The 27,075-nt window shown below is 48.1% G+C and overlaps 1 protein-coding gene across 1 annotated transcript in view; it reads right to left on the bottom strand.

The window, feature by feature from the left end:
• Window positions 1–27,075, bottom strand: part of ADAM19 (ADAM metallopeptidase domain 19) — a 33,298-nt gene that overhangs the window by 6,130 nt on the left and 93 nt on the right. The window contains exons 2-17 of the mRNA XM_039559653.1: window positions 26,678–26,757; window positions 23,404–23,474; window positions 13,092–13,170; window positions 11,994–12,070; window positions 10,249–10,441; window positions 9,743–9,808; window positions 8,434–8,505; window positions 7,447–7,613; window positions 6,461–6,545; window positions 6,087–6,226; window positions 4,786–4,963; window positions 3,863–3,952; window positions 2,476–2,671; window positions 2,102–2,210; window positions 1,363–1,555; window positions 724–804 (exon numbers count right to left, since the gene is read on the bottom strand). Of these exons, the coding sequence (XP_039415587.1) occupies window positions 724–804; window positions 1,363–1,555; window positions 2,102–2,210; window positions 2,476–2,671; window positions 3,863–3,952; window positions 4,786–4,963; window positions 6,087–6,226; window positions 6,461–6,545; window positions 7,447–7,613; window positions 8,434–8,505; window positions 9,743–9,808; window positions 10,249–10,441; window positions 11,994–12,070; window positions 13,092–13,170; window positions 23,404–23,474; window positions 26,678–26,757 (1,877 nt within the window). The remainder of the gene's footprint in view (window positions 1–723; window positions 805–1,362; window positions 1,556–2,101; window positions 2,211–2,475; window positions 2,672–3,862; window positions 3,953–4,785; window positions 4,964–6,086; window positions 6,227–6,460; window positions 6,546–7,446; window positions 7,614–8,433; window positions 8,506–9,742; window positions 9,809–10,248; window positions 10,442–11,993; window positions 12,071–13,091; window positions 13,171–23,403; window positions 23,475–26,677; window positions 26,758–27,075) is intronic.

Below are 27,075 nucleotides of genomic sequence, written 5' to 3'. Positions count from 1 at the left end.
AGATTTAAGTCGCAGCTACTAAGAAACCTGCAGGTGAAAACAAATGAAGCCCTTGCTGAATTAAATGCTACAGAACAGACTCTACTGGGAGCTGAGTGCCTGGAAATTCTTTTCTTCGGGGAGTGAAAGTGCCCTTTATTTTCTCAGAAATTCTCCCTTTCTCCAAAAGACAAGGGTTCTTCAGCTGAAGTGCCAATAACCTGAATTCAGCAGAAAAGCAGCATTTAAATATGCCTTTCTCTTATCTCTAAACTGAAGGACATGAGTTTTCCCTTTCATCGAGTGAAGATTTCTTATTGCTTAGGCTAAAGAGCTTGGCCAATTGGTGTTTATCTTTTCTTTCCATCCCCTGGGGGCACTGGAGAGCAATTTGGGATAAACTGCTCTAAATGTTACTTTTCACTCTTTTTTCTTTAGTAAGTCTGATACTTTTTATTCAATCTAAACTGGGCCCAGAAGGTTTTTCTTCAAGATTACTCCTTGTTTTTCATTTATTGCAATTCATATCCCTCCAGCGGACCTCCTTAAATCCTGTGTCAAAGGGACACTCATGGACCAGAAAATGCATCAAATAGGAAAGAAATGTGCAAATTAATAACCGAGAAGCCAAAGTCCAGAACAAACCTAAGCAAGGTATCAGAACTGAGCTGAACAAGCAGCCACAGAAGAATGGAAGCCCATCCTGCTTCAGCCTGGAGTGGAGATGGAAAAGAAGACACTTACTCCATGCCCATGGCACTTCTTGCTACAGCTTTCAGCATCAAAGATGATGGACACGTTCTGGCAGCGCCCCTCAAAGCAAACCTGCACAGAAAGGATCCAAAAACTCAGTGTTAGCTCTCTGAGTTATGTACCATGTCACTGCCTTGTGGTATTTTGTGACTTGCAGGTCCCAGACACCTTGGAAACACAACTAATTAATTACCTGGGCAGAATTACAGGAAATTAAGTTAACCTGGTTCCCAAGCAAACAGTTAATCACCACCCTAAATCCCAGTCAACGTGAATCAGAGAGGAGTGAGAGCTCAGCTGGCAATAGCTTGGCCATGCCCACGTGGCTCTCACATGTCTTGATTTCCAATTGTGTCTCACCTTTAAGCAAGACAGCTTCAACCAACTAGCAAATCCCAGATTTAGCACTGGCCCTGAACTTCATCTGGCAAAGACATAAAGCCTTTGGTGTGTGTCCTTCCATTGCTTCTCTGAAGCCTCTAAGAGATTGTTTTTCTAACAAATACAAAAATCTCCTAGAAAGGCATTAGACATAAAAAATTAATGGCTTGATAACCACAAAGCACATTCTGGGTGGAAAAGTGATACCCTGAAGCTCCCCCAAGCCACTCCAGGCAGAACTGTACCTACATGATGGCTCCCACACTTTGTTCCTGTCAACACCAAGCCAGGATCCAGCATCTCCTTCTCCTCACTGTCGGATCTGTACACGTGGGTTCCCCGGCAGCGCTGCATGTTCACAGTGGTGTCTATGGGCACTGCATTGGGCTGCAGGGGTTTGAAAGCAGAGCTCAGGCACTGGATCTTCCCACATTTAGCATCTCTGATTTCAAAGGAAAGGCTAAAGTGATTATTCCTGGTTTGCTGGATGTTTTGCAGACATGAGCTCTAAATGTGAATTAAAGCAGCAGTGTTGAGTCATTGTTAAATGAGCAGGCACCTCCTAAGAACTATCCCAAGCAACAGTGTCTGATGGATACTGATGGTACCATCTCACAGTCCCCAGGGGTGGGGGATGTCCCCATGGATGGCCAACCTCAACGAAGTCAGAGGTAAGACCAAGAAATTTTTGTCTCAGTTAGAAAGCTACATTTAACTCAGAGATTAAAAAAATCCCCCCTTCCCCCCTTCTGTTGCTTTGGAAGAATATCAACTAGATATTTGGAAATGCAAAAGGCAGGGAAATGGTGAGCTGGAAGCTTCAGCTGTAAGGGCTCTAGGTCCTACAAGGATGCAGCTGGTTTCCCAGGAGGCAGAGGGAGGGCGTGAACCAATGCACGGATCAGTTTTATCTCCTGGCCCATAATTTTGTAATATATAAAAACATCTTCTCCAAGGAGCAACTCTGGGCTGCCACTCTGCTTTGTACCTCGTCTCGCACTTCCTGTAATTCCCATAGATGTCCTTCCCGCAGTTCCCGTAGATGTCTCCGGCAGCATTGACCTTCTCAAAGCAGGCGTCTGGTGCTGGCTGTGCTCCTGTGTGGGAGAGACTCATGTGGCTGCTTCACCTCACCCCATGCCCACCACTCATTTGTCCTTTTCCTGGAATGGTTGGAGCATGAGAAATTTTTTGCTGCCTCCTCCAAGTGAGTGAGGCAGGAGAAGAGGGTCCTCAGACTCTGCTACTGATAGCAGGTGTGGAAGGTACTCCAGCCTTGCACAGGGTGAGGAACAGCAGGGTGCCACATCACATTGGCTGGTTCAAAGGACAGCATTTTTTTGCTGCAGGCAGAGTCCTTACCAGGCCCCCACAGCTGCACACACTGGTCCCTGTAGGTGAGGCACATGCCACTGTAGCAATAGGCCCTTCCTCCGTCGCAGGGAGCCCCATCGATCTGGTAAGAGTTGAGGGGGCAGAACGGGGACTCGCCAGTGCAATGTTCTGGGAGGTCACAGAGCCCTGACCTCTCCCTGCAGAGAGTTCCTGGAGACATCAGCTAAAAAGAGACAGTGGGAAAGCCCCAGAATTACTGCTTGGCTCCTCTGTGGTTTCATGTCTGCACGTCTGTCTGTAGATAAGACAGAATCTTGCGTCTGCCACTTCATCCCCCTTGTCTAAGGTTTTTTGAGGTCTGAAGTGCCTCTGGGACTTCATTAACAGGGTGAACTGTGTAGAATAAAATTAACAGCTGGATCCCTTCCCCAGGTAGCAATGAGATCATGCACAGAATGTAAGGTTGCCAGACCTCATGGGGTCACTGATCCATCTCGCTCTACCCTAGGGTAGGATCCAATTTACCTGAACCATTTCTGACAGATGTTTGTGTAATCTGTTCTCAAACCCCTCCCTGGTTGGGAAGTTTGTTTCTGTGTTTCCCTGTCATTTCTGCTGGAGACATTTTCCTAATGCATAACTTATGTCTCCCTTGCTTATGAGTTTACTCAGTTCGTTCTTCTCCTGTCCACCAAACAGATGGAGAACAAAGGGCATTCACAGTTACATCTGGGAGGTTGTTCCAAATGAGTCCAGGTGGGTTTCTGGAAATTGTTTTCCACATGCTCAGGATAGGTCAGTAAGAGCACACAGTCAATGTGCAAACATAAAGATGAGCTTAAGAGAAACGTTTGCCTATGTTCGTTTTTGAGTTAATTTGTTGGCAAATTTGAGATCATTGGCTCCAAAATCAGAAACACATATTAACCAGTTGCTATAAGGAAAGCTGAGATTCAAAATCATACTCTTTGCCAGCAGTTCTTCAGCAAACACCTGAGCTAAAGGAATTCAGCTGCACCACAGAAAAGAGGGTTCAGAGCAAACACAGCATCCAGCCTAGTCCCTGGAGGAAGTGTTTGCTCCAAGAGCTCTGTCTGGATTTCTTGTGGAGCCAATGGAGAGAAATATCAGCTCTGATTCTTCCCATCCCTCAGTGTTTAAGAGAGGCAGCGTCACTTCATTCCAGCAACATTCACAGCTCATTTTAAGCTATCACAGGAGTCAATTAAATTAATCAGCCAGAAGAAAGGACCCCACTAGTTTGATTACACTCATAGCTGTTGCACCTAAAAAAATCAAGCCAGGTGAGGAGTTAAACATTTGGCTGTGTTTTCTCCCCTTCCCCCACCAGTTTTATCCTCACACTTCCACCCCAGTTATTCCCTCTCCTCTTAGGAAAACCCGGAGGTCCCACCTTGCACTGATGGCAGCAGCTGCCATGGGCACATTCAGCACCAGGTTTCAGGGAGCAGGTCCTGGGGTCACAGCAGGGGTTCCTGCACTCCTGGAAGACAGAGGGATGCAGCAGAGCTCAGAGGGCAGATCTGAGGCTGGCCCTGATGTGTTCCCACACACGATGGATCACACACAAAGTAACACCCTCCCTTCCACATTATGCTCATGGTACCCAGCACGAGCTGAATTCCAGCACTGCACATCCAGCCTCTGATGGGCTGATGGGATACAACTGGTTGTGCTCATCACATCCAGAGAGTCTGGGCTGCTGGTCCCAGCTCCATTTTTTTAATGAGTCAAAGGATGGATATGGAGAAGTGAGATGCAGCGCTAAGAGAAGCCCCATCCTTGTAAAGTGAACTTTTATATGAAACTGCAACATTTGGAAAAATTCTTCCTGGCTATCAGGAAGAATTTCTTCACTGAAGGGTTGTTAAGCATGGGATAGGCTGCCCAGGAGATGGTGGAGTCCCCATCTCTGGAGGTGGTCAAGAAACAGCTGGACATGGCACTGAGTGCTCTGGGCTGGTTGGCAAGCTGGTGATGGGACACAGGTTGGACTCACTCTTGGAGGTCTTTTCCAACCTAAATGGATCTGTGATTCTGTGACCTAAAATCACTTTTTCATCTCCTTCTTAAAGGAAGTTTAAATCACCTCTGTTCAGCCCTGGACCACACCATCCCTGAGTTCTGGGATGGATTGTGCTACACGCTGTGAAGTCAGATGTAATATTTTAGAACCTTGATTTACATTTACATACAGGGAAGATGAAAAGCACAATGAAAAGCTGATTACAGATCACATAACTGTATTTGCAAAACACATAATAAAAACACTGTGTCCCACTACACCCCAAATAGTTGGACCTGAACAATTGTTACCTCCACCTCTCCACAGTCACACTCCTCCCCCTCTTCCAAGTAGCCATTTCCACATTTCCCTCCACCATACATTCTTTTGGTATCTGGCATATTGGAGAGACACATCCCTCCACCAGACTGCAGATACTTCTCCAGCTCTTGTCTGTTGCACTGGTTGAACACCTTGGGGAATGGGTGCCTGCATATAGACAGGGTAGAAAAACAGGAATACAGATCTGGGCAATGGTTTAGAGAAACAAAAAGGAGCACATGCAAATCCTGACAAGTGCCAAAGGACACAGGTCTCTCCCTGAAATCCCTGGAGATGTGCTAAACCAGATTGTGATTTCCTGTGCCTGCATTACCCTTGAAGACAAGGTGAGACTGCACTGCAAGGTTGTTTAGTAATATAATTGCCTTACAAAATAAACTTTATAGAACCAAAATATGTTGAGTTACATTTGACTGTGGTTGCTGACAAGCATGGCTGTCCTTACCTCCTCAATACTGGAGCTGTGGCTTATTCCTAACTACTTAAACAAGCCTAAGAGTCCAGCACTCAGCCTGTGAGCCTACCTGCTAAAAATAATGTTTAATTTTTCCTATCTACCACCTCATTTTGAAGAATGTGAATATTTTTTGTGACATGAATTATTAATTTCTGTTGCTACAATGCCTGTGCACTCCATGTGTGGCTGTGCATGTGTGTGGATGTTGTGTGCTCTACTTGCATGCCACTATGCTTTCATTTCTCACCCAAATGGTTTTCCTTGGAGGAAATGATGCATATAAAAGAAGATGTCTATGAAAGAAAAAAATCTGTTCAAACAGAGGAAGGCTGGAGAAAATGGTGAATGTGGCTTTAAGTGAAGGCATTCATCTGGCATATTTCGTGACTGAATTGTAGAAATTGTTATGTTTCCTCATCCAAAATGAGATTTTTAATTCCTATGGGCTTCTAGAGCCACTCTTGCTTCCCCTTTCTCTCAAAGACTTCTTTCCTGTTAAACACAGGCTCTCAGAAACCAAGCAGTATTTTTTAGAAAAGGGAACAGGAGAATTTTCCTCTTGCCAGATAGTTCAGAGCTCCACTTCTAAATTACCTAGAGCCAGTCTCAGGCAAGAATCAGTTCCTTGGGAATTAGGAAATTGCTACTGCTCCATGCCCCAGGGTTTGTCCAGCAATATTTTCTCTATAAACACTGACTCCAGCAGGCAGCAACGAACCCACTTTCACTCTACATTTCTGGTTCTTACTCCACCAAGGCTCTTGTAACAAAGCTCTTCGCATTCCTCCCTGAGCCCATGCAAGAGGAACTCACCCAGTTGCAGAAGCCATGATGCAGCCCCCATCTGCTGCAGGGGTGGTACAGCAGCCAGCAGAATCGTGATTCATGCCAAAGTTGTGTCCCAGCTCGTGAGCAATGGTAGCAGCAACACCAATGGCATTATCAGAGTGATCCTGTGCAAGGTCAAAGAGGCACGTCAGCATTTTACCTGTGCGCCTCTGGGTCAATGGGGTGAGTGGCATTTCTCATTAGTACATGTAGAAAACATCTATGAAGGCATTCCTGCCTATAAGCAGGTGAGTGGAGAACTTCACAGGAAGTATTTTCTTCCTGGGCTTTAGGACGCCTCTATCCTAGGTATTCACTGCTGGCAAGAAACTTTATATTAGGTACTGGCAATTACTTACCATGTTTACTCCTCCTGACTGGAAATCAGAGCACATGGCCATCACGGGAGCCAAGCCTACCGTGGTACCTTTGAAGGGCACACCCCTAAAATCAACCCAGAAAGAGCATGAAATGGCACTGAGGCACTCGGGAAGACAGGCAGAGAAATGCCCCCTGCAGTGCACAGCTTCTTACACAGTGTCAGGGGGACACATTGCCTTTATAATATCTTCCAGCACAGGACATCATAGCAGAGCTACAAAGCCTTAAGGTCTGTTTATCTTGGACTGCTGCTCTGCTTTATGGGCCAGCCAGACAATCCTATTTCTTATAATGGCTTGGTTCCAAAAAGTGCTCCTGCTGAGCTTTGCAACAAGCACAGAAAAGACTATATCTGGATCCTTGGTTGAGTTTTGTTTGTGAATACTTAATTTACCATAAGCCTGATATTTGCCAGCTTGGGATTCAGGGACTTAAGAGAGTAGTAGGCAACACCTCTGAGGTGCAGCCATGCTCTGCTCCTGCCTCTGAGCTGGAATGCTACACCACCCTGACAGCATCTCTGAAATGGGAGCCCTGGAAATTGTGCTCAGGACATGACCAGGTGGAGAGGAAATACAGTAATGTTAAGGGGAAAAAAAAACCCAACCAAAGAAAACAAGGGAAAAGGCATAGTATCTCTGCATTTCAGTCCTACAGGTCCTCCTACTCATCCTGGTGGATGAGTTTCCATGGAAGAGGTAAGGGGATCTGAGAACTGCTGCAAATTTTTCTTCCAATGCCATCTGCATTGCCAGCCAGGCTACTGGCCCTGACGAGATCAGTGGGCCACCAGCCACAGGCCATCCCCAGCTGGGTCCCAGCACCAGGGCTCTGTGTGTCAGTGGGATGGGTTAGGAATGAATGCTTTCCACAAAGCCACTTTGAATCTCGGAAGGACATCATGGTACAAACTGATTTCCCACCCACCCAAGCCACTCGCCAGAAACAGGAGGAATGAGCTTACGTGATTAGTTGGGCATTATCATGTTTTCTGTGCAGCCTCTCTTTGCTACTCCAGGCCAGAAAGGACTTGAGGGTGGAGTAGGGATTCTCTGTTACATCACATTTATTCCCGTAATTCCAGATCTCCAGCCCCACCAAGGCAATCCGGATATTTAAGGCCCTGTAAAACTAAGGTACAGAAAAGAAAAGAGATGATAAAATAAGCACCATGAAGTTATTTTACTGTGTTTTAAATCTTGCATATATCCTGCTAATTGCTACTAGAGATCCACGTGTCCAGAGCAGATGCTCCCTCTGGAAATGCATTTCAGCTTGGTGCTGAGCCCTGCAGACAGAAGTGTGCAACCACCACAAACCTAAACTCAACTGAAATAGAGACGTTGAACTTTCATTTTTGAAAATGAGAAAGACATAATCTAGAGAAACAAAGACTGGAGACTGACATCATGTTTCATCTTCTGGTATGTTAAAATTCCTGAAAACAGTAAGGGAGTAACCTTCTGCCCATGTCAAGTACAAACAGAAGCATTCATAGGTAGCAGGGTGAAGGGAGTGGTGGAAGGAGTTCAAGGGGAGCAGAAAGGGAGTAGATCTGAAAAGCAGGAACTTTTACTTCAGCAGCACTAGGTACCACTGCAGGGATGACTTCAGACGGCTCCTTCCAGCTCCACTCCCCAGGTTTTCTACCTTTTCAAGTGAATACCTCAGTCCCTTCTCAAAGAGCATTACTTAGGTTACAGTTTTTACAGAGATGTAGTAAAACACAAGATGCTCATGCTGGCTCCAAAGTAAGGAATGGAGATCCCCCCACCCTGTTCTGGATTTGCAACAACACAATTGTTTGGCAGGTGCTCTCCTCAACTCACTGGGGAGAACTGCCAAAACATTATTCTCTCCCCCAAAAAGCCAGCCTTCCTCTGGCCCAACTAATTCTCATATTTCTTGATCTGGGCCTTGCTTTCGTCCTTCCACACACCCCCAATCTCACCTTATCTACGTAATTAGCAGCCTCCACTAATTTAAGCTTTGTTGCTTCGATGCTGAAGCGATGTTTCTGAAACTGAACAGAATGAACATGTCAGGCAGCACAAAGGCAACTACAAAGAGCTGAAATGTGTTAAAACAAGCCACATTATTCTGGAAATAAGAAGGGTATTATGAAGTGAAGTCTCCCTGCACTGCACATCTGATTAGAAGCCCACCTGTACGTGTATATTCAGAATTCATCCCTGGCACCCCATGGCAGTGATGCTATTCAAGTGGTGGCACAGTGGAGCAACCCAAACTTATCAGTGCCCCCAGAGCCAGGGGCTGGCAAAGAACTGGCAAATGTGCCAGGTAAAATGTGTGATAACAGCACTTCATGTCTGAGGTCAAGGCTGCTGGAGCTCTCATTACATCTCACTCATCCAACCAATTTGCCTATTTAAACCATCTGGCAATGAATGAGTTAATTTTAGCAAACTGGTTAGTTCAAAGGGTTAAAGTGGCAAAATGTTCAGATTTTTGTTTAACAGATGACAAAACCTGGGGCTTTTCTTCTAATGAGGGACAGAGCAAAGAAAGGGCAGTTAACAACAGCACCGTGAGGCTCTGTCCCAGTTTGTCTGATCAAATGGTGAACAACATATGGCAGTTCCTGGGTATTATGTGTATCTCAGTATCCCTGGTGTCCTGCTGCCTAACAGAGAAACCAAAATAGGTTCTGCCTCTTTAGTTTTGTTCAGAATAAATTATAGCCCAGAGCACTATGTGGTTTTCCCTACTGGAGTTTCAAGTTGTAAATCATGGATAGGACCAGCCTGGCTCCCGTCTGTGCTGGAGATTAAACAATCAGTAAAACACTGTGTGGTTTGCACTGTCAGTGTGTCTGGCCTGCTGTCCAGGCTGGGGATGGGGGAGGGATTGCTGACTTCAGTCAGCTTCTTCCAGACCTATTCTGTGATCTGGAGACTTAAAAATGTCTATTTATATATCTGCTACCAGCTCAGAGCAGAGCATAATCACAGTTATCTTCTCTAGAGATTAAGTGTACTGCAGTTAGAAGCACATCACTCCTGGAAACCCCCAAATTTCCCTGTTCTGAAGGCAGACTCTCCCAGCCATAATTAGGACTGAACACTGCTACCTTGCTACCTTCAGCCCTCACCCAAATCACAACCTGTATCTCTCCCTTGGCCAATAGTGGCTGCCAGGACAAGAGACCAAGACACAGCTCTCCCTGCCCCAGGAGATGCTGCAGGTGAGATGCTCTGTGCCCAGTGCTCTGCGGGTATGAACACAATCCCATTTCTTACCTCAGCATAATCAGCCACGAGCAGGAGCTCCACGTACTTCGTGGCCTGCAGAGTGTCCCGTTTCACCTGCAGCAGCAGCCACACAGGTTATTGGGTTATTCCCCCAATATTCCCCAAGAAACTCTTCACAAAACATTTTTACAGGCCGTTTTTCCCAGTTTGTTTCTCACTGGCCATTCACCCCACCCCATCACACACAGGGACCTCCAAATGTGATTGATTTAGAGCAACCAAGGTCAGTATAGCTACAGCAAGTGCCCACATGCCTGTCCTCCGCTCACCTTTTGTTCCTATATTGAATGCAGGAACAGCTACAGCCCACCACAGTCCCCAACACTCATTTATTTCTCTGCTGGAGCCACTATTTCACAATCAGCTTGTTACAAACCCCCTTAAATATTCTCCTTTATTTCACTTTCTGAGCTGTGCCCCTAGAGAACAGCAGGGCTGGGAACAGGTGGGATATTTGGAGCATCATGCACAGACCCAGGCTGAGCCCTGCTCACCCTCTGGCCTGGTGCTTTCATCCCAGTTGTGAAGTCCCTGAGCCAATCTTCAGCTGCATCCCCAGTGCCCTGGTAGGCACAGGCTCCTCTCTTCAACCTCAGGTTGTCCACCCTGTAAATCAAGTGCTGGTCTGGGCTGTTGGGAGCTGGCTCCAAGACATAGCTGGAATTGCTGCTCAGTACGATGAGTCCTCTGTTGAAACGGGAAGCAATAAAAGGGAAAGTTAATTACTAACACAGCAACTGGAGACAAATCCTTCTGCTGCTGCTGAGCTCCCATCTGACTCTGGCAAGACACTTATCCTTACCAGGCCAGTCAGTTCATTAATAAAAAGGGTGGGGATATTTTGAGTTCAGAGGGGGAAATCCCTGAGCTTCCATATATTAAAATCCATTCAGTGGGCCTCAGACATTGAGGGGCTATTGGAGCATGTGCTGCAACTTGAGAAGTTTAACATGCTTTTCTTTTAGGGGCAATGTAAGCTTTTCAACCGATAGAAGAAATGTGCCTTTAACAGAACGGACCTGAAAAATGTGAAGACTTTGTTTGTCAACAGGAAAAACAGAGTTCTCTCTGGGTCATGCACATAACCAGATGGTCCTGGTTTTCTCAATGAGCATCTTACAGGCAGCAGAGCTGGAAATCTGTGTGTGATGCCCTCTAGAAGATGTGTGGCTCGATGGGCACCACCCACGCCATGCAGGCTCAGAGTGAGAACAGCCACGTATGCTCATCTCCTGTGCCTCCCCAGCAGTTAGTAAAGGTAACAAGGAGTTGCCAGCAGACAGTGACGGCTCAGGGGTGCAGGAAGCCTCTGCACAGGCACACTGAACATCTCTGTCCCTCTGGAGTTGGAAGGCAGGGCCTAGGAAAACACAGGCTGGCAGAAGCATGGCACACCTGCGACTGCTTTTGCTTTTGGAGTATTTATTGCAAGCCACAGGTGGCTGCACTGTCCTGTTTATCTCACTGGGCCCTTTGGCTACACTCACTAAGATGTCTCAGGTTTGCTTTGGCAGGGGCTGTTTCCTGGCTGGAGCCAGTCCCATCAGGCTCCAGAGCAGATGACCACTAATGTCAATAAAGCCCGTGTGATGTTTTGGAAACAAACTCTGAGCTGGTGTAAATGAATGCAGCTCCTTGGTCACCACAAACTGCTTCATTTAGTCCTGGCTGAGGATACAGACCCCCTTTTCCAGCCAAAGACCCCATTACTCTCAAAGTAAAGGTTTCACACACACAGCCCTGGCACCACCTGGGGAGAAAGCAGACAAGGCTGACAACCCAGGAGAGAGCTCAGACTTGAAGACTTTGCCCCAAAACACACACAAATTGCCAGCTGTGAGAGACTGGGAGAAGGTTTCTGCACTAGTGCAGAGCATTGGGCTGGGACGTGGTGAGTCCTGTCCCTGTCTGTGACAGATGCAGCCCTGAGCCTCTAACAAGAGTCTTTTGCTTCAGTGGACTCTTGAGTTAAACTCACTCATAGCCCCAGTCCACACTGCCAGCACACAGCGTCCCAGAAGGGGAACAGGGCTGCTTAGGAGGCCACGGCAACTAACGATACCCCCACTTTCTGCCTTTTCCCTAACATGCCCCTTTTTATGCCCAGGCTGGGTGCCTTTGAGAGCAGGTCTATCCACAGGCTGCTGGGAGCAGAGCTCGGGTGGCAGCACGGGAGCAGAGGCATTCCCAGAGGCATTCCCAGAGGCATTCCCAGATTCGCGCATCTCCAGGCACTCACCGCAGCCCCCGGCATGTGCTGAGCGTGACGCTGGAGTGCTCCCAGCCCCGCACGACCCCGTGGTAAAAGCAGTGGTCCTGGAAGGCAGAGGGAGGCAGGGTTGGCGGTGCAGATTTGGGATGGACGTGGGACATGTGCTATTTTTAGGCGTCGCTGAGTCCCGTGCGAGCGCTGCCGGCACTCCGGTAATTGTCCCCTTTCCGCTGCATTTGGCAGCTGATTATCACCGCTAAATCTCTGTGACTCTGCAGCGAAATTTGGCCTTTCAGCTGCCATGCGCTGCCTGTGCCAGAGCATCAAACAGCTCCTTGTTGCCAGTAAAAACGGAGAGCTTTGAATCCCCAAGGAAACGACTCGGATGGCTGCAGCTTTAGGGCCGACCCAAAGCTTTCTGCCTGTAACAGGAGCTGCCCATCGATGGCAGCTGGCCCTGGGTCAGGCCCCAAGGGATGTGGCTTCAGCCCCAGAGAGGGTGATACCGTGGGCAGTGGGGAAGCCCCCGACTCAGGGCTGCTGCTGAGACAAAGGCAGCCTCTGGCTGGGACAAGGAGGCTTTGGGGCAGAAACGCCAACATATTCATTACATCCCTTCCCCTCACCCCGGGGCAGCAGTAGGAAAGATGATCTCATGGGGATTTTATCTCTTATTTTTGCTTTGTGACCAATGCATATCTTTGTGCTGCTGCAGCACAGCCAGCCAAGCCTGTGTGAGATCAGTAATTTATGGGTTTTTACTGAACAGGAGCTTATAGGGGCTGCTTTTCCCAAAGGCTGGGAAGGTGCCCGGCATGGGGAACCTGGTGGCAAAACTAAAAGCAAGGGGTGAGCAGTGCGAGGCATAAACAATTCCCCAGCACCCAGAGAGAGGGGAGCAATGCTGGCGGCTGACCTTGGCTCTCATAACAGAGCTTGGGCAAAACAGAAAGATGTTTTTACCATTTTTGGGGGATGGAGCAGCTTTCCCACTGGAACATTGCAGATCAGAAAGCTGGACTTCCCTCCCCTTTAGCTTAAAGCTGTAGGGATCTGTGCCCTCAAATAAAAAGGCTCCGTAGGAAGATGTTCACCTGCTTCTCCAAGTCTGATCTCGGCACTCACCGTGTGGGTCAGGGGGGTGCTCTGGGCTTGGCCAGTCTGGCTGTAGTGGGTCTCGATGTAGCCTGGTGCAAAGAGGTTTCTGCAGACACAGTGGAGGGGGTGAAAAAAAAGTAAATTAAAAAATAAAGATGGTAAGACCTTTATTTTTATCTGGAGTTCTTTTTTTAGGGGTGCTGGAAAACCAGCTAGATCCAGCTCTTTCTGAAGTCAGTGTAAATATCCCTGCTGCTGTGAACCGCTGTTGTGGATTTGGGGCAGTCAGTGTTTTCTACCCTTAGTGTGAAACCAACTGCAACACCCCGAGAGGGCAGGTGAGAGACAGGGATTCACAGGACACCAGCTGTGCTCTATCTCTGCACTCTGCTCTCAGCATGTCCCTCCTGCCAGGCACTTGTTCCAGGAGCAGTGGCAGCTCCTGGTGGCCCAGGAGCCATGGGATCCATGGCAGGAGCATCACCACGGGCTCTGCTGCCTGTGCAGAGCACACTGTGATGGCAGAGGGTCAGAAGGTGGGAGCACAGCTGACCTTGCCACATCTATCTCTCCACTGCCCTGGCAGGAGCTGAGCACTTCTCCCGGAGCATATCCGCTCCCGGGAGGGCCCCACAAGCCATCTAAGTGCTCTTTCAAGCCATTTATTAAATTAAAACAATCACAGAGAGCCTGTCCCTGAGTTTAATTAGGCACCAAGATCCAATTCCAACAGCTGCAAGTGAACAACTCAATTTTTACATGAGGGCTTTTAAAGACCCCATATCCCAGCCTCATCACTGACCCTTAATGGGTACAAGTCTCTGTGCAGTTTTCTTTCTGTTGCCAAGTTATGTCCCAGATATACTGGGATTAGATTCAAAGCACCAAGTCCAGCCTAGCAAACACTGCACAGGCCAGTTCAGGACACATCTGGGCTCTGGTGTGAGTCCTCAGCTCAAACCCAGACTGTCTCCACTGCCCATTTCTGAGTACAGTCATAAACCAATCTGCATCTGCATTTCAACTGCTGCCCAGAAGCCGGTTCACATCTTTGTTATAGGAAAATGCTGATTCCCCAATTTGAATTTGTTCATGTCATCCCCATGTACACAATATTCTCCCTGTCTTCAACCCAAGATCAGACCAAAAGTCTATAAAAGGAGCTCCTATGCACTGAATAGAAAGCATTTTGATTTTGTTCCAGAGGAAACAGCCTTCTCCTTCTTTTTAAACATCTGCATTTGCTAAACAGTGATGTAAAAAAGTACAGCAAGTCAAAATCCAGGCCAAACCAAGAAGGTCATATCCTGTGTCCATCTCAGCAGCCATATAATGTAGGCTTAAAGCAGTTTTTAAAAACAAGAGTTCGCCTTGCAAAAATTTGGAGAAGGATCACAGAACATACCCTAGTGATGAAACACAATCCTGCAGCAACCCCACAGCGCTGTCAGGCCACCAAAGTGCCACAGTTGCCATCCATGAGGAGGCCACACACATCCTGGGCAGTGTGTTGTCAGATGCAGCTGCAGCTCAATCCCTTTGCATCCCTGTTTAAAGCATGTCATGCACCAGATTTTAGAACTAAACTGCTAGAAAGAAAGAAAAAAAATGTTTCCTTCTATTCTTTGCCTGATTTCTTTAAGCTGGATGAAAAAAGCTGTATCACAAGCAAACACAAAGATTTTTCCATCTGCCTTGGCTTTTGGTACCTGGCAGTCAGATCTTACCAACCTTGAAAGCATCTCTGTTTAAAAAAGGGACTGGGTGCCTGTGATATCTAATTAAATTACATCAAAACAACATGAAACGAAACCTTTTATCAGTGTTTGAAAGTGCTTCACCCACCTGGCATCCAAAGGCTCAGACAGCTGAACAAGTACCCACAGCTTAACGACAAACAACTGTGCCACTGTTGCATTTGATAGCATCTGATGTCAGGAAAACAGCAGCTTTTATCTCCACTTTTAAAGTTCAGCATAGCCCAGAAAAGCTCATTTTGTCTCTTTCTGATGTGTTTTTATCACTAAATGCTGTCAGCGACCCGAAGGCAAGGTTGCTGTGTTCAGCTGTCCCAGGTCTGTAAACCCAAGATAAGCAACATCCCACAGAACATAATTCCCTTCATCTCCCTGACTGCAGCATCTTGCTCAGCAAGGGTGCAAGAAACAAATATTTAATCAACAGATTGCATTAACTCGCAGGAAATTGCCTTGAGCAATGCTCTGGCAGGTATCTGGTCTGTGTCAGGGCAGACAGTAAAGCAGTGTGATCTGCCCTGTGCTGTTAAACCGGGCACCAGCCCGTGGGTTTCCAGTAGCTGAGGCTTCGCACAGCCTGCTTGTTTCATTCCCAAACAAGCACGCTTGTGTTTTCCTCCCGCTCCTTTATTCTTGGAAAGCATTAGCTATGAATAGCCACTTGATCTCCCCTTCAGCATCACCCATGAGGCTCCTCAGAGCTGTGACTCCTACCCAGCCCCGGTGCTGAGCACCAGAGCCCAGGTTCCAGGGCACAGGATGAGGCCACACAGCACAGGGGGTGTGCATGTCCCTTCCTACTTGCACACTCAGGCTACAGCCCCTTCTAGAGGGGATTAAGGAGCTCTGTCTGAATTTTTAGGGACACTTACGCAGCTGCTGAGCTGAGAGCCTGTGGCATCTCCATGTTACAACTGCCAAGCGTCTCTCCACCAGTTGACTCTTACTCTACACCACAGGGTCCCTAAGAAAAGTCCAGTTTCTTGCTCTGAGCATGAAACAGTCCTATTTTGAAGACAGTACCCAGCCTTAATGCAGGGGGGCCCTGGGGCTCTTGCAGCGCTGCCAGAAAGGGCTCTCACAGGGGATTGCACAGGGTGTGGTGGGCAGTGAGGAAAGAGGAAATAAAAAAGGACATCTTGCAACACCCTTGGTGTCTTATTTTGAGCCTGTAAAATTTCATTCCCAGCCCAACTCACTTCTTTAGCAAGCACCAAGCTTTCCACCAAACTGTAAATAAACAGCAAACAAACCTTGCCACCAAGAGTGCACCAGAGTTATCAGCCAGTCTTGACTCTCTTTTCCATGTGTACCAGTTGCTGGATAAACAGCAGAGAGACACCCATACCCCAAAACCTTATCTGCCATCATTTCAGGACAACATCCCTGCCTGGCTGAACAGCTGATTCCAGGGGAGCTCAGCCCTCCAAAGCACTGATAGAAGTACATCACCATTTCCAGAAGAACACAGAGTTCACCTCTGTGCTGGAGAAGGAAAATCTGGAAAAAGCAGCACAATGTGATTCTTTCTTCTCAGTTACATTACATGCCTCAGTGACCACTTCTCCAGCACCTCACGCTGAAGCTGCAAAAGTCTGGATGCAAAATAACATCACTCAAAGGCTTCTGAGATCCAGTCAGGCAGCTGGCAGATCGCTAGCACACATCTTCCTAAAAGGCAGCACAGAGCGTCTCATTAGAGGAGTTATCAGCATGAAGAATTGATGAAGTCAGAGAAAAAGCTGGTTTGGGATGGGAGTACCCTCCTTTGCTAAAGCTCAATAGCAGCTGCAGCCGGTTTGAGGCCAGGGAAAGCTGCACACGAGCACTTGGGATGTTCTAGAGAGGCCTCACACCTTTTCAACAGGGACCAGCTTTCAGCAAGGTCAGTCATTCCCCAAGATCCAGCTCAGCCTCCAAGCTCAGGGTGGAATAGCGTGCTCTTGGTAGGATTTGTTCCCCAGAAAGCCTTGGGAGCCGGGTTAAATACAAGTGAGGAAGCCAAACGAAGGGAGAGTGGCTCGGTGCCATAATGTACAGATGGCCTGAGCCGGTTCCTGCTGATGGCTGTCGTGGAGCAGTCCTGGTCCTGCTCCAGCCTGTCAATGATATCATTGTTTGACACAAAGCCCTCCTTCCTGCTCTGCTCCCTGGAAGGGCCCTGCATGCAGAGCTGACAGCACAGAGCAGCCTGGCTCTGCTGGGATGCCGTGCCAGGGAGGTCACATACCTCACTCATGAACTGAGATGGCTCTCAACAGGAGAGGCAGGCTGAAGGCACGGTGCAAACCCAGCTCTCTTGGCAGGCAGCTGCCCCTGTGGCACTTGGGGATGGGGAAAGGATGTGGATTTCAGTTCTTCTGGCCACTGTTGAGGAGCAGAGAAGCAGCTGGGGAAAGAGGGGATGCACAGCACACCCAAACACTCCCAAAAACAGCAGAAGGAAAGTTGGGACCCTGCATGACCATGTCCTCTTGGGGGAGTGCACATTTCCCAGCTGCTCTACAGAACCTCACCCCTATTTTCCTGATAATGGGAACAGTTTTCCCTGTAAAACATCACTTGCTAGCACAAGTCTAAGAGGAGCTCAGGTCCCTCCATCGCAGGGGACTGCCATGAACACATTCAGTTGCACCAGCCTGGGATCACCCACAGGCACCCAGAGTGCCCCAGCATCCTGACGCTCTTGCTAATTAGAGCAAGAAGGACTTTTAATAATTTAGTCCCATCAGCAGCCTTGCTTGGATTCATTTTACAGAGGGGCTAGTCTACATGGACAGCTTCCAATTTAGAAACAAACAGCAGTATCTAGGAGATGGACATGGTTTTTATTTCCTCCCAAAAAACAAAAGCCAAATCGTCCATGAAGCTCTCACGAGAAACATTGACATTGATTTTTCAGTCATGGGACCAAGAAAAGTGAAGCCTGCAGACTCTTACATGTCTTTCCCTGTCCCTTTCCTCAAATCACAATAAATCTGTCCAGCCAGGCTGCCAGCATCTGGGGGTGGAGGGAATTGATTTTCCCAAGAAACCTGAGACATCAGATTTCCATCTACAATTTGTGGTCCCACTCCATTGCCTCTCAACAGGATCCAAGTAGGGTAAGAAGGGGAATGTGAACTCTTGCCTCTCAGTCACTTAAATATTCCCTAAAGCCAGAATTTATTATCAAAACCTGAAGTGGGCCCATCTTGAACACCACCAACACATGACTCATGACAACACAAGCAGGCAGGCCTGCTTTCCATATCCACCACTAGTGGGAAATGGGAGATTTCAAGCCTCTGGAATATTGCAGTCAAAACCTGGCACTTCATAAAACCAATGAAATCCAATTTTTTTTTTCTTGGTGAGTTCCATCCAGATGAGTCCTGGAGCTCTTAAGCTCCCTTCCTTTAGAGCTTTTGCTAAGAACATATTTATTGTGTAAACACAGCAGTTTGGAAGGAAAAAGTGGCTTCCCATCTATTGAGGTGGAACCAAACAAGCCATTTGTAAGGCCTGGGAAAGCATCACAGACTAAAGACTCTCCATCCCCTTCTCCCACCAACATCATCCATGACATTCACTGTGTAAATTATGTTACCCAAGCGAGATCTGTCACATAGACCCTTGGCTTACCAATAGGAACCACAAAGGTTGCCCAGGGAGGAAAAAGGAAATAAAATAAATGGAAAACAGGTTTATAATGAGTCATTGCACAGAGGATTTAAAAGGCTTCATTTCCTGGTCTCTTCCTCTCTGCCCCACACAGAGGAATCACTGAATATCCCAAGGGAATCAGGAGGCTGAAAAGCAGCTGTGGCTTTCCAGGTCCCACCCCTGTTTTTCTGATGATTCCAAGAGACAGTACAGCAGGATAAACTCAATTTCCCTCCTTTGCATGACCCTTAACCCCTGCCCATGAAGGAAGCCCATTAGACACTGATGATGTGTAGCCCATCAGTGGAATAATCTCATATATCCTTCCTGCTCAGAAACAGGCAGCAACTTCCTCACTCAGTTGGTAGGAGAGGTCCTGGAAATGTGCAAAAGCAGGAAACACTGAAATACAAGTGACACACAGATCTTTTACTGCACCACTGAGCACCAGGCAGGGCAGGACTGCCTGTCACCTACCCAGTGATACTGCTCCCTGTCAGAGTGGCCTGAAAACAACTTTCTGATGGCTCCACAGGTCAGACCACATGAGCTCTGGACCTCCTTTGCTGTGTCCTCAGCCAGCTGCTGCACATCTCCCCTGGGGCTCTGCCACCCAGTGCAGTGGCCAGAATAAGGAGCCGAAACAAACAGCCCCAGGCTGTCCCAGGGACACCCCCTGGAGCAGCCTCCACTACCCTTGGCAGCTGAGAGGGCCTTTCCGGAGAGGAGAGGAGAGGAGAGGAGAGGGAGGAGAGGAGAGGAGAGGGAGAGGAGGAGAGGAGAGGAGAGGAGAGGAGAGGAGAGGAGAGAGGAGAGGAGAGGAAGAGAGAGAGGAGAGGAGAGGAGAGGAGAGGAGAGGAGAGGAGAGGAGAGAGAGGAGAGGAGAGGAGAGGAGAGGACGAGGAGAGGAAGGAGAGGAGAGGAGAGGAGAGGAGAGGAGAGGAGAGGAGAGGAGAGGAGAGAGGAGAGGAGAGGAGAGAGAGGAGAGGAGAGGAGAGGGAGAGGAGAGGAGAGGAGAGGAGAGGAGAGGAGGAAGAGGAGAGGAGAGGAGAGGAGAGGAGAGGAGAGGAGAGGAGAGGAAGGAGAGGAGAGGAGAGGAGAGGAGAGGAGGGAGAGGAGAGGAGAGGAGAGGAGAAGGAGAGGAGTGGATGTGAGGAGAGGAGAGGAGAGGAGAGGAAGGGATAGGAGAGGAGAGGAGAGGAGAGGCAGAGGTGGAGGAGGAGAGGAGAGGAGAGGAGAGAGAGGAGAGGAGAGGAGGAGGGGAGAGGAGAGGAGCAGAGGGAGAGGAGAGAGAGGAGAGGAGAGGAGAGGGAGAGGAGAGGAGAGGAGGGAGAGGAGAGGAGAGGAAGAGGAGAGGAAGGAGAGGAGAGGAGAGGAGAGGAGAGGAGAGGAGGAGAGAGAGGAGAGGAGAGGAGAGGAGAGGAGAGGAAGAGGAGAGGAGAGGAGAGGAGAGGGAGAGGAGAGGAGAGAGAGGAGAGGAGAGGAGAGGAGAGGAGAGAGAGAGAGGAAGAGGAGAGGAGAGGAGAGGAGGAGGCAGAGGAGGAGGAGGAGGGAGGGAGAGGAGAGGAGAGGAGAGGGCGGAGGGAGGAGAGGAGAGGAGAGGAGAGGAGACTCACACCAGGCAGTGCTGCCACACACATTGAGAGGCTCTCAGCCTCACCCTGCTTGGCTCAAAGCTGCTTTTTATTAACAAATGCAAATGCCTTTTAAAAAAAAGTCACTTTTCATCCAAGGTTTGCAACTCAGATTCTTCCGCTCCTAAGCCCCAGCCAAATTTAAAGCTGCTTTATAGGCAACTCTCCATATATTTGTTGTTTGTGCAGCTTTGAGCTTTCCAATCCCACAGCTGCAGGACATGGTTTTGAGTCGTTTAAAACAAGCCTGAATCGTTTGAGGGATATATTTATCATTATTCTGAAATGTTAATGTGTCATGAACTCTGCTTGAAACTCCAGCATGCTTCTGACTTCTTATCAAACTTCTGAACAGGAAATAATGCAATATTATGTTAACTGCTAATGCAATAATTGTATTCACAAATATATGAAGCCCAAATGCAGATGTGTGATGAGCTTATTACAAAACACGGGGTTGGGCCCAGCTCTGAAGCAAGATATGCAATAAATTCTGTGTTTCACCTCTGTGGATGAACACAATGTCCTTTTCATATGGAATATGAAATTGAATGGTGTGTACATTTCTTCCACATATTGAAACTGGAATGTTTCTTCCAAAGCTAGTGCATCCCTAACAAAGTACAGATCATAACACTTCCCCACTTTTCAAAGCAATTTTATCAGTTGTCTCTCCATAAAGAGAGTGGGGAATGTGTGATGAGGCTGCCTAATCCACCAAGACCATCACCTGAAGCAGCTTCAGTGGCTCAGCACATCTACTCTCTAGTTTTGGATAAATCATATCCCAACCAAACCCAAATTATGCCAATCATTTCATGCTTTCCTTGAACGATGGGAGTCTGGGATGTGGATACAAGAGTAAAACGTGGGCCAGGCGAGTGCACTCACATCCCTGCGCTGAGCCCAGGGACAGAGGGGGAGCACAGCACCAACCTCAGCAGCAAAGCTGGTTCCCAAAGGCTCCTCTAAACTGGAGCAATTAAATGACCCAGTACTTTGAGGCTTATTTGAATTTAAAAAGCCTCAAGTACCTTCCCTGAAGTTGCAGTTCTCTTACACCCACTTTCATGTGAATCCGAAACCTGGAGCTTACAGGCTTTGGACAGCTTTGAAGGGACACTTCCCACTCGGGAGACTTCCCTTTCTCTCCTGCTGCTCGGGCAACAGAAGAAGTCCTGGATGCTGCAGCTACTCAGGAGCCCAAACCTCAGCCAGAACCTCAGCCTCCCCTGTAAGATAAGCAAGAGCAGTGATAAGCTCTTGGGTGCTGTGGAGCAATGCCAGGCTGGGAATGTGAGGGGCCAGGCTGGGCTCTGCCTCTCTCTTCAACAAGGAGAAGAGGTTTGCCTCTTCTAAAAGAGCACTCTAAAAAGTGCTCTGTGGATGCTGATAAATACACAGGGCTCCCAGGGACTTCATCATTCCTCTTTTAATTCCTAATTTAAGTGCCAAAACTACTTCAGCACTTTCACAAGTCTCTGAAAAGTGGAACCTTTCCACTAATTGCATTTTGGGGGTTGTACCATCACCTTTTTTGAGCAAGGACTTGAGGCCGGGCAAGACTCCCACATGAAGCACTGCTCTCTGTGAATCACCTGCATTTTCCACAGAAAACAAAAATTAAAAATCTCCGAACCAGGTGCTGTGTTTCATCAGCACCAGTAAAGGAGATCCATCCTGCAGTGGAAGTGTGTGCACCCATTTCCAAGCCTGTGTGTATACATCTCAATGAATGAAAATGCATTTCAGGAAACAAACACAATAGAAACCTTCTACTATTATAACTCTGTTTACTAACACCAGCAATGGGTTTTTCTGTGCTGGAAATAGCACAGCACTGCTCCTGCGAGGCACCTGGAGCTTACATCATGGTGCTTGGAGCACAAATGCATCAACCCAGCAAGGATGCTTCCTCTGGCCAGCTTCAGCTGTGCCAGAAACATTCACTTTTGCATAGCAACTGCAGAATCAGCAAGACCTGACAGTCCTGGAAGGAGACTCCCAGCAGCATCAGTGGCTGTGCTGCCTCCAGGCTCAGCTCAGACCTGGCATGGTACCACTGTCATCAGCAGCAGCAATTTCTCCAGACAGGACTGACTTAGCAGTGCTTATGGTGCCTGGTCTTATTTTCCCTGCTGAAACCTGCTCAAACACACAGAATTTAGAGCTGTTTCTGTTTAGTTCTACACAGGTGCATGACTGCCCATGAAAAGCATTCCGTTTTTGCAGCACTGGAACTCTCAGCAGCTTTCGTGGCTTTTTACAGAGAACACCTCGTAGGAGGTACATGCCTTCTATCAGCCATCACATTCCAGGCTTTACTGCAGACAGTGACAAAAAAAAAATCTGGTTTTCCCCCAAAACACCCTGAATATCATTTAGGTTTATGCCCTGCCATCAAAACTAATAAGATCTTCTGACACTTCACTCTTTCAGGAGGAAAGCTGAGTCCCCAATCTCTGTGGTTGGGATGTCCATAAAATACATTCAAAATATAACCAAGGTCATTAGTCCCAGGTTATTATTCCTACAGATTCTAGAAGACATCTGATTGTATTTCCATAGATGATTTTTCATACCCATTTAAAAATAAACACAGTGCAAGTGACTGCTGAGCAAAGACGAGCTTCTTGCAGCTAAATTCCCAGCTGCTATTCCACCACTGGAAACTAAAGTACTCACAGGGCAGAGGGGCTCTGGAGTGGCCTCCAGACCAGAATCCTTCTCCCTACCTTAATCTCCTGCAGCTTCTGAATTCAATCTGTGTCACACCCTGCGACAGCACACAGCATTGCTCTCACATGCCTGAGAGGAGGCTGCATTTCACTTAATGCAAAACCAATTTTTCAGTCGAGTTTAGCATGAAGGGCACTAATGGAATTGAAACTGTCAGATAATTTCTCCTAGGAAGCAGAGCAGGACCTCTTTGGATCACAGCAAATGAAATCCTCATTAGAGTCACACTGACTCTAAAGCACTGAGCCATTTGGTAAATAGGGAGTTCCATATCAGCAACATTTTCCAGTTAATGTAGGAAGAATTATGATGCAAAAGTAAGTTTACACACTGAGGGCCAGGTCACCATCTGGTTTTTTTGCTGACAAAGCTCTGCTATAGTGTGCTGCTTGGCTGATTAACATCTGAGGGGACTCAGAATAACCTTGAAATCCAGAGACGGACTTCCTCATCCTGTCTTTATCAAAACCCTGTTGAAGTCAGTGGAGGTTTTCCTGTTGATCTCACTGTAATCCTTATTCATAATTTAAGTGGGATCACAGTGTGAGGCACAAGCACACTTACCTATTTTTCTCCAGTTCCAAGACGAGCTCCTGGCCTTCTGCCTTTACTGTAACTTCAGCTCGGAGTGGATGCTGTGTGCAAGAGAGAGGCTGCCTGTTACTCACACATCATAGTTATGAACACACCCACAAATACAAACTGCTCCCCTGGGAATTGCAGCTGACCTTAAAGCACCCCTTGCCTTCCTCCTACTTCAGACCTGGAGTGATGGGGAAGGGAAGGGATGTGCCACGGTGGCTCCCAGCTCCAGGCACGCTGCTGCATCCCACAGCACAGCTATGCAGAGCCAGGAAGCGGTACAGGCATCTGCTGGGATGCTGCACCTGAGCTAGAGACACCTCCTGCTGTCTCAGGAGAATAATGTGCTCAGATGAGGCAGCAAATCCTGGTGCTGGAGTCCTTGGAGGTTGGATGGGAAGGGCTCCCTGCACCCCCCTCTCCTGTAGACTGTGCTCAGCACCATATCATAGGACATCCCAGCTTGCCCCAGAGGCTGAAGAGTCAAATATCTGAGCTAGTTAACCAAAGCTTCCTTTGTTGTCACAGCAGAAAGACATTTTTGGGAGCCTATTTCAGGATGCGAGGAATCGCGCCTCTTCCAGAGATTTTCACATCGTTCCTTTACGCGCAGAAAGTGCCAGTAAAAGGCAGGCAACGGGGACCCTTGGATGCCTTCAGACTCCAGCCACTGCACAGACAGTATTTCACAGCTGTTGTTGTTTTAGTCCCAGGAAACCATGACAGCAGCTTTCTAGTGTGTTCAAGCACACGCCACAGCCCTGGTTTGCAACGTGCCTGCAGCTCCACAGCAGGACAGAGGACAGCTGCCTCCCCAAGGCCTGCTGGTCTGAACAGAATCCACCCCAGTTTCTTAGTGCAAGGGCAAATGTAGACACTAACCCCAACATTTAAAAAACCCAAATCATTCCAGAGACTTAAAGCACAGACTAAGATTTTGAGAGGAGCAACTGGAAGAGGCTCTGAGGTCTGCAGTTTTACCTCCCTCAAAGTAGAACCACTACATAAAGTCAGCTTGGGATTTCCAAGTCTGAATGCTTTCTCATAAAGAAACTGGAGGAACAAATTCCCCAGAAGATAAATAACTCATATTAATATAACAATGCACTTTTTTCAGCTGGAAGAAAAAAGAAATCATGAGGGCTGGTGAAATTATTAAGCCATGGAGTTTTCTAAATCAGTGTTGGAGGAGACTTAGCAGAACAGAACACTGAAAGTGAAAGAAGGCAAGGCTGGCTGAATGGGGTGTTCTGTCAGCCCAGAGATATGCTCACTTGCCATTTCATCAAATACAAATATCTCTTTTCATCAGCTCCCTGCTCATATTCTGGGTTTTGCTCATCCTCCCTTCAGTTTCCAGGACGTGGCATCAGGCCCACGCAGATGATGCAAAACAAGTTAATACATTTAGGATATACAAGAAAGGATAATTGCAAGAGGCACAGTTCCATTTACCGAGTCACAGGTGCTCAGTTCATCTCAGGCTAGGTCTGTTTCACTCACTACCATGAAAGCACTGGAGGTTGCCTCACCCATAGCTGAGGGTCTCCATCACCACAAAAGTCTCTTCACAAAGGTTGTGCAAATATCATTACTACTAATGTCTCCCTCCCTTCTCCTTCAGTAATCCCACTGCCTCAGAGTCCGTCAATTGCTGTGTAAATGAAATATCCCAGCTGTATATAAGCTTTGCTAACACTCATTTCAGAGCCAACAGGAACTTGCCTGAAACAAACCAAGTGTGACCCCTGAGACCCAGCAAATTTGTATAAGGGGAAATGCTCTCCAGATGTATTTGCATCACTATCAATAACAGAACCAAAACTTGCAGGCAGCATTGCAAGGGCATTTTAAAAAGAATTAAGATCACGAGAGAGTCATTGTAGAGTTTTTTGTGTGTAAGAGGACACAATAATAACTTTTAGAAAGTCTCATCATATGGAAAAGACCCATTAATAAATTCCCAAATAACACCACTACATTCAAGAAAAATGGCATGTCTCCATAATGCTGTAGCTTCTCTTTTTTTGGTTCACAATGTAAAAAACATACTCTGGAGTTCCCTTTTTTACTTAATCACACAACTGCAATTACTTCTTGATTGCAACAACACAAAGCCTGGGAAGGCTGAACTGTGTTTTGTGTTTGATGTTGTCAGGATCTCAGTGATTGTCAGAGTCTGGAGACGATTGACACATCACTTCATTCATCCATGTAACAGCAGCAGGGGTGAGATGTGTATTAACAGAGACACAGCTAAACCCACCTGAGCTGCTGGCTGGCTTTTCTTACCTCGCAAAGCACCCTCACAGCTGGGATTCCCAGAACCAGAGAATGGTTTGGGTTGGAAGGGACCTTAAAGATCATCTTGTTCCATCCCCATGCCATTGGGCTGGAACACCTTCCACTAGGAAAGATGGCTCCAAGCCCCATCCAACCTGGCCTTGCACACATCCAGGGACAGTGCATCCACAGCTTCTCTGGGCAACCTGTGCCAGGGCCTCACCACCCTCACAGTCAAAAATTTCTTCCAAATATCTAATTTAAACCTGTCCTTTTTCAGTTTAAAGCCATTCTCCCTTGTTCTGTCACTCCATACCCTTGTAAAATGTCCCTCTCCAGCTCTCTTGCAGCTCTTTCAGGTACTGAAAGGTGTGACAAGGTCTTTGCAGAGACTTCTCCAGGATGAACAACCCCAGCTCTCTCAGTCTGTCTTCATAGGAGAGGTGTTCCAGTTCTTGGAGCATCTTTACTGCCCAACCCTGGCCTGGCTCCAACAGGTCTATGTCCTTCCTGCGCTGGGGATCCCAGACACAGCACTGCAGGTGGGGTCTCACCTGACCAGAGTAGAGGGTCAGAATCCTGTCCCTTGACCTGCTGGTCACAGTTATTTTGATGCAGCCCAGGACACAGGTGGCTTTCTGGGCTTATCTTCTCCTACAGCAGATTCTTCTATCCCTAAATGCCACTGATTGCATGGCCCCGCTCCCCTTTCACAGACATCGATCAGGTAGCTACAGACCGAGGCTTTAAGGCATGGCGGAGGGCAGGGTGAAAGCAGTTCCCAGAAGTGCCAGCCAGCTCACACAGCCTTTCCTGCGATCTGGAGGAGCTGTGGCAGCTCCTGGCTCATCCTCGCAGCTTCACAAACCCGAAACGCGCATCGCCAGGTGCTGTGCTACCCGCCGACATCCCCCCTGCCCCGGAAAGGTAGGGCTGCAAACAAAGCAGAAACCAAGCGCTGGGCGCGACCTACCTTGGGGCTGCCGGGGCCACCCGGGGCTGCCCAGCGCGGCACCACCACCTCGGGCTGGAGCTGCACCTCAGCGGCCGCGGCTGCGGAGAACAAGAGGAGCGGCTCAGCACCCCTGGCCCCTCCGCACCCCGGCGTCAGACAGCACGAACCCGGGGCGGGAGAGGAGAGGGAGCTTTGCGCTGGTTGTGGAAAAGCAGGAGGATCCCCCATCCATCCATCCATCCATCCATCCATCCATCCATCCATCCATCCATCCATCCATCCATCCCCGGGCGTTCCCGGAGCCGGAGCGCTGGCGCGGAGCTGTCGCGCAGCTCCGCCCGGGCACCCCGCACTCAACCCGGGCATTCCGCACTCAGCCCGGGCATTCCGCACTCAGCCCGGGCATTCCGCACTCA

Source organism: Corvus cornix, chromosome 13 (assembly GCF_000738735.6).
Source record: "Corvus cornix cornix isolate S_Up_H32 chromosome 13, ASM73873v5, whole genome shotgun sequence".
NCBI classification, from domain to species: Eukaryota; Metazoa; Chordata; class Aves; order Passeriformes; family Corvidae; genus Corvus; species Corvus cornix.
Note: the sequence above shows the minus strand (reverse complement) of the source record. Positions and strands in the feature narration are given on the sequence as shown.